The following is a 6,633-nucleotide window of genomic DNA, read 5'->3' as shown; positions in this document are numbered from 1 at the left end:
TTCCTTTTGGAATCCTTTCTTACTCGGTACTAGAGAGAAGTTCACTTATAGCAGTATAACAGTTGGTTGAAACACACTGCACAATCTTGGTCCAGTGTGTAGTAAGATGTGTTTCATTACCTGAACTAAAATGACCTCTGAACAGCTGCATCTTGAGAATAAGCAAAACATACATAAGAGTTCAAAAAGTGTAATTTCTTCTTCGCTTCACTTGACTCCACTACTACTACACATGGAAGCTTGGGTATGCACAAAGCCATTTTTGTTATTATCAAGATGCTCATGTGTGAGCAGACACAGAAGTGTCAGTAAAGATGGACTACTTACATTGGCTTCTGCATGTTTAAGGCTGCTGTGAGGACGAGGATAAATAGCCCTCTAAAATGTGCCATTTATGCTGTTGCTGGAACAGTTGCCCTTGTGCCTATTAGCTTTGCCCCTGCTAAGCACCAGTGGGGATGGTGGAGACTTAGAGGCTATTTATGTCATTTCTAGTCCGCCTTTCTCACTGGGACTTAGGTCTCCTTGTGCCTGCAAAGGTGACCAATGAGTAGGAAGATGTATATAGTAGTATGCATAGTAGCCTCTTCTATACAATGATCTGTGAGGCCTGATCCTTGGCTGGAAGGTTCAGAGTGGGTGGATTTTTAAAATAAATGGCAGTGTTGCAGTGAAGAATGGATAAAGTCTTTCTCTGTCACATAGCTTCAGATTGATAGTCCTAGGCTTCAGCTTTACAAAGCAATTAAAAAGTGGTGGGTAAACCCAGTGACAGTTTCGCACTTTCAAGGCCCATGTGGTAACTGTTAAGCACATCATGCCAAGCAATGTTCCCATAACAGAACCCCTCCCCCCTTCTGTGCTCTTCCAAATCCTGCCCCTTACCCATACTACGTAAAAGCATTCTGCATGACTTGGAATATGCCCTGTAGCATGAGTTTTAGCAAAATGCACATGCAAAAACTTAAATATCTACAAACCAGCACAATTTTAGCTAACCACATGGGTTTTGACAAGACCTCAAATTTGTCTTTTCTTAGCTCAAAGGATCCATGAGAACTTCTATTGCTTTACAGGGTCACAACTCAAGATTACAACCTATATTTCACAATCTAGCATCACTGCTCAAGGGGGTACCATCTGCACACGGACACTTTTCTGGTGGTCCAGTACTCAGTTCTGGTAACACTCGTCTATCAGATTTAAAGACTAAATGTAAATAAACAGCATTCTTTTCTAGGTTAAAAGTACTGATAATTTTTCTTCAAATTAGGATAAACTTGATTTCTTTCCCTCATCATAGTTATTTTTTCCCTCTTGTGTTGCAAGTTAACAATTCCTTTTTACAGGCAGTGAAAAATTAAGCTTTGTAGACCATCCAATCAGATTAGGGTCTTACATTCCATTCAGGTTCACACTGTATTTCACATTTTGCTTGCTTTGAACTGACAAGCTTTGTTTGTGATTTATTCATACACTGTGATCCTAGTGGACAGCAGGTGGATCACTATAGCTGGCAGTTCCAAAACAGCCCTGTTTTGAACAGTTTAACTTGTGTGATGATTATTAAAAGTAAAGCAACCTTATTGCTTTGTGCAGGTACTATTAAATTGTTTTTAATAACACTTAGTACATTAACAAAAGAAGAAAAGTTACAACCAGCACTAATAACCGTACAAAAATGTCAAAAGCTCATGATTTTTGCAAACATATACACATCTTTACAAGGACTTCTATGTAAACAGAAATGACAGGATTTATACTAAAAACACAACAGAATAATGTAGATCTTCTATGTTTGTTAAAATCAGAAACTCTTTAAATAATGCTGCCAGCTACAGAAGTAGCAAACATAGTTTGAAAACAGATTTTTAAAACTTTGATACTACACACATTTTTCTATTAAGAATTCAGAAGTAAAACTTGAAGTGGTTAGATTGTTTAATATTTCGGCTGACCAATATTATAAAGATATTTGAGAAAACAATGGTTTTTCTTTCCTGAAAGTACTTTTCAGTAAAATCAAACATTTCTCTAATGCAAGAGATATGTAGAATTTTCTGCAAAGCTATGTAGAATTCTATAAAACAAGGTATGATAAATACATTATACAGTGTCACATACCTTGGAAATTTAAAATAAATAATAAAACAGGAAAACTAAGATACACTGCATGAAAAAATGTTGCTCCTAAACAAAGTATCATTATCAAAGTACGTATACTGGCTGTACACTGACATTAAGTACACAAACCATAAATAATTGTGTATATCTACTATAATGAAATCTGTGAGTTACAATTCACCTAAATCTGGCTGTAATCACCTAAAAGTGTGTGTGTATAGAACGGATTTTTAATTAAAAGTGCACTATAGCACATCCTCAGCCTTCATTTTCCCTTACGATGCTTAATTAAAATTTACTCTGCTTATACCGCAACCTTACATTGTAAGGTCTCCATTTAAATGGGCAGCTGAAGGTGCCTGCTTCACCTTCCTAGTTCGGGTATGAAGAAGGAAGGCATCTTCTGAGTGCTGCCAGTGCATGCTTTGAAGCCTCAAAACCATTCACGATCTGGCTGTTGCCACCGAAAGCAGCATCTAGATCCCACCTTCAGGAGAGGCCAATCCACTGCTGGGCTGATCAGTTCCAAAGCAGAGACTTTCTCCACGTCTGCATGCCTCGTTTAGGCATTCCTGATGCATGTTCCAGTTACCAAATCCTTGAGAGAGACTGTTGCAAGAGAAGGATGGGATCCATCATATTCTAGCTTTTCTCAGCTTCATTTTGTCTTCATATATTTGCAGTTATATAAATTTCCTAGAATCAGAAAGAAACTGTGTAAGGTTTAAATTTGATTTTACATTCTCTAAGCAATGCTGAGTTCTTTGACATGTTTTAGTACTGTTTTGAGTAGTTTATAAAAAATTAGATATATTCCAAAGTACTGCTTAATTTTGCCATTAAAATTAATTGGCTTAAAATTGCTTTATTGCTCTGCAGAATTTTGGCAATGGAGTCTTTACAACAAATGTGAGAGAGAAAAGGTAAGTTCAGAAAAAACATGTTCTTGTAATGACTAGTAAAGCTAATGAGAAAAATAGTGTAGACCATTTATTGACAAAGATCATTAATGAAACACTGAGTGTGAAATTCATAGGTTTTGAAAACATTATTCTATATACAACTGGAGGAGTATCTCTTAACTCTGTTCAAAGGGATCCAGTGATCAGTGGGCAAAGGAACTTGCAGAGATCTTTATCATCCTCTCCTTCCCAACTAGTTCTTTCCAACTACAGGGAAGCTGATTCATGGGGCTGCAGGGCCTGTAGGAGTAATACCCGAGGGGGTGCTATGCTGACAGAATGCCTTCTGTCATTCACTTCCCTTTCACTTCCACATTGCAGCCCCCACCCCCCATGGCTGTTTTCCTGTTGATAGGACTGGTGCTTCTGTTGATGCTCTGGCTGACCTCTGGAATGACGAAAGGAGCATAAAAAAGATAAGCTGTTTAGTAGGTTTGAAGGAGAGAAGGACATCAGGAAAGGTGAGCATATGGAGGCTGCAAGAAGGAAGGAAAGACGAAATAGCGTGGGGAAGGGGATACAGGGGATACCCCTAGCAAGTTCTTGCAAATTCCCCACCATGCAACTGGGATCAGTTCAGGTGGCATCATACAACTGGCCATAGGGGAGAAAGGGAAGGGGGAAAGGTGAAGACAGGGGTTGCGGACAAAGCTGGGTGGGAAGAAGAAAGCAGGAAAAGGGGGAGAGACTATGAGTGGCAGGGAAGGGAAACAGGACATGGTGGGGGAGGTGAAAATGAGAGCCTCCCCCTGCAAGTCCTTGCAGTCCCCACTTGTAAGCCCTCTATTGTTTCAGAAATGTTTTCCATTTTAATTTTTCAAAAAATCTCTTCCTGCTCAAGACCTGATTACTGTACCACTAGAACTCAGCAGTGTCTCTGTGTTCACCTATGTAAGGTACACCTACATAAGCTATAGATGTATGCCCTTTGCAAACTATGAGCTGCATTTTATTTACAATACAGGCAGTAGATCATACCTGAATACAAAACTGAAGGTTATTCCATAATGTCACTGAAGGTCAAACTGCAGGCAGTCTTTTCATCTTTACCTTGGGGACCATCTGGAGAAGTTAGCAGAGGTGGGGTTATAAAGCCCCTGTACTGCTTACTCGGTCTTGTTAATTTCTTAAGCTCATTAGCAAGCGAGAGGCCTTTTCTTTTTTCTTCACGACTGGCCTGCAATAGAAGTCAGACAAAAGAAATTATTAGATTTTGTGGCTATGATAGCTGAGTTCTTAAACTTTCAAACAGTTTCACATATTATTCTTAGGCTTTTTTAAACCTGATTTTTTTATGGCGGGAAAAATCTCATCTTGTGCCTTTCCCCTGCAGGCCTCCCAAGATTTTCCCACAGGTGAATTTCCACAAGGTGAAATTCATATTTAACTATGTCTTGAAGAAATTATTTTTAAAGCAAGGGAAGATTTCTTTTAATCACCATAAATTAGAAGTACTGCTTAGAATAGATGTCCATTAAATGGAATAGGATGCTTTTAGAAAAGGAACAGAAACTTTTTTTTTTTTTTGCTGAAGATGCTTTTTCACTTCCAGTGTGGTGAGTGCAAAATGAAAAAAAAAAACCCTCATTACTAAAACTTACTTGGACTTGTTCTTTAAGTTTGAGGATAAATTTCCCAGCTCCTTTCCACTTGCATTGAGCCTGGAACACACACTCTTGGTCGGAAAGAATCCTCTGAGAGGTTTTGGGGATTGATGTCTTCTTATTTGCTGATTCTTTTGTCACTTCCTCCAAGAGGACATAATCACTTGGGTTGGGATTGTTTAGAATGCTGTAGGAATATTTGGCTTTACATAAAGTCTAAACAAAGAGAACGCAAGATCAAAAGCTGGTTACCTTCCACTGTTCTGCAGGGCAGATCTTAACTGGTGCAAATTAACTTGGAACTATTCATTTGTTGGATTAGAACTCTGCCTAACATACTCATAAACAATTCATTCCCACAGGCCTATACATATCTACAACACAGTCCTATGGGCTGCAGTGCTCAGGACAGGGCATTTGCTTAGCAGCCCCTGTGATAACTGAGGGACATAAACAGCTCCATAAGAGACCAGTTTGTGCCTGTTTAGGAATGGTAAAGAAAGAAAAAACTCAAGGAACATGATGTACCTGCTGGATGACATCCTGGGCTGTACTGAAGCGAGGCGCTTTGATGACTGTCCGAGGCTGTTCAGGGGAAACATCATGAACTTGGACAAAGAAGCTGTCATCCTCAGAACTCGTGACTGCTTCATCTTTCTCTTCCTGAAAGAGATTTCTCCTATTCAAGCTCTGTAGAAAAAACATCAAAACATAGAAAGTAGACTTGGTTGGGTTTGAAGAGAGGCCCAGTGTCACCTTGTGGGATGCAGAGGTTGTAAATGCATTGTTTCTGTGCTTAATGTGGTGGGGAAAAAACAAGAACCACCAGTGGTTAGTAAATGTTTTCACTTGCATGTATTATTAACATTTATTAATTTAGGAAATTTCTAGGCCATAGTGTCTTACTTGAGAGGTTAAAGGAAATAGGAGGTTCTCTCTCTCCCCGCCCCAAATCACGGAAAGAAGAGCTAGTTGTTTTTTTAGCAGAGGAGATGGACTGGTGCATGTAGCTCAGCATGATCCACACTGCAATTCAGCCCATGGCTTCATGGGCGCCTAGCTCCCAGCACACATTCAGCATACCATAACATATTCAGCATGCAACAAATAGGTTAGTATCAGTATATTGTGTAGTTTCTTAGCTTTACAGCGAAACTATCACAGGATCTATTCACCACAGGCTAAAGTGACTAAATGACTGTTTTTATATTAATTTGCCTGCTTGCTGACATATCTGAGGATCTACTTTTGAAATTTGATGGGTGGCTTTGCTATAGTAGCATTTCGGTTGTGAAACTCCTTCCAAGCATATTTGCTTAAAGCCTGCCAAGACTGTTAACTTCCCAGCAGTAGGTCATTTGATGGCAAATAAAATGGCCAGTTTTACTATTTGTAAATACTGTCTATTATTGTTGTTGAGTTTTTTTAATAGTCTCTGGTTGTATTGTTCTTGAGTTGATTTTGATTTGTTGGTTTTTATTGTTTTAAAATTGAATTGTAAGTTGCCTCAAAGGCTAACTTTAGGGGGAAGGTGGGATTGAACTTTATTTAAAACATATAAGTACAATGCAGATCACATCCACTGTCATAGCAGACAAAAAATGATGCCTGCAAAAAACCAAAACCCTTTCACCATTTCCATCAGAAATGGTATCTGAGTTATTCAATCCATTTGTTCCTCAAGAATAAAAATCACCCAGCCATACCCCCTCCATCAAAATACCAGAAAGTCTCCCATCTTGGCTATGTTCGCTGTTGTCAAGTTTAGGCACCAACAACATACATTTGTGATCTGCCTTACCTGTATCGATAACATCTAGGAATTACTGGTGATCTGGGCAATATCCTTGTTTCAGTTTACAATGCTAATGAACTTTGTCCAGACAGAAACATGCACATAGCTCATGGCTGGACCTCATACGCTTTCTACTCTCTGCTCCTGT

At 39.0% G+C, this 6,633-nt stretch overlaps 1 protein-coding gene across 2 annotated transcripts in view; it reads right to left on the bottom strand.

Moving 5' to 3' along the window:
- Positions 1 to 1,600: 1,600 nt before the first annotated feature.
- Positions 1,601 to 6,633, bottom strand: part of PLCE1 (phospholipase C epsilon 1) — a 190,431-nt gene continuing 185,398 nt past the window's right edge. For both annotated transcript variants that reach the window (XM_054982694.1, XM_054982695.1), the window contains 4 exons: positions 5,219 to 5,380; positions 4,688 to 4,906; positions 4,065 to 4,263; positions 1,601 to 2,820 (listed from right to left, as the gene is read on the bottom strand). In XM_054982694.1, the coding sequence (XP_054838669.1) occupies positions 4,084 to 4,263; positions 4,688 to 4,906; positions 5,219 to 5,380 (561 nt within the window). In that variant the 3' untranslated portion in view covers positions 1,601 to 2,820; positions 4,065 to 4,083. The remainder of the gene's footprint in view (positions 2,821 to 4,064; positions 4,264 to 4,687; positions 4,907 to 5,218; positions 5,381 to 6,633) is intronic.

The sequence above is a fragment of the Eublepharis macularius genome, chromosome 6 (genome assembly GCF_028583425.1).
Source record: "Eublepharis macularius isolate TG4126 chromosome 6, MPM_Emac_v1.0, whole genome shotgun sequence".
Taxonomy (NCBI): Eukaryota; Metazoa; Chordata; class Lepidosauria; order Squamata; family Eublepharidae; genus Eublepharis; species Eublepharis macularius.
The sequence above is the reverse complement of the archived record's forward strand: the minus strand, read 5'-3'. Positions and strand labels throughout refer to the sequence as shown.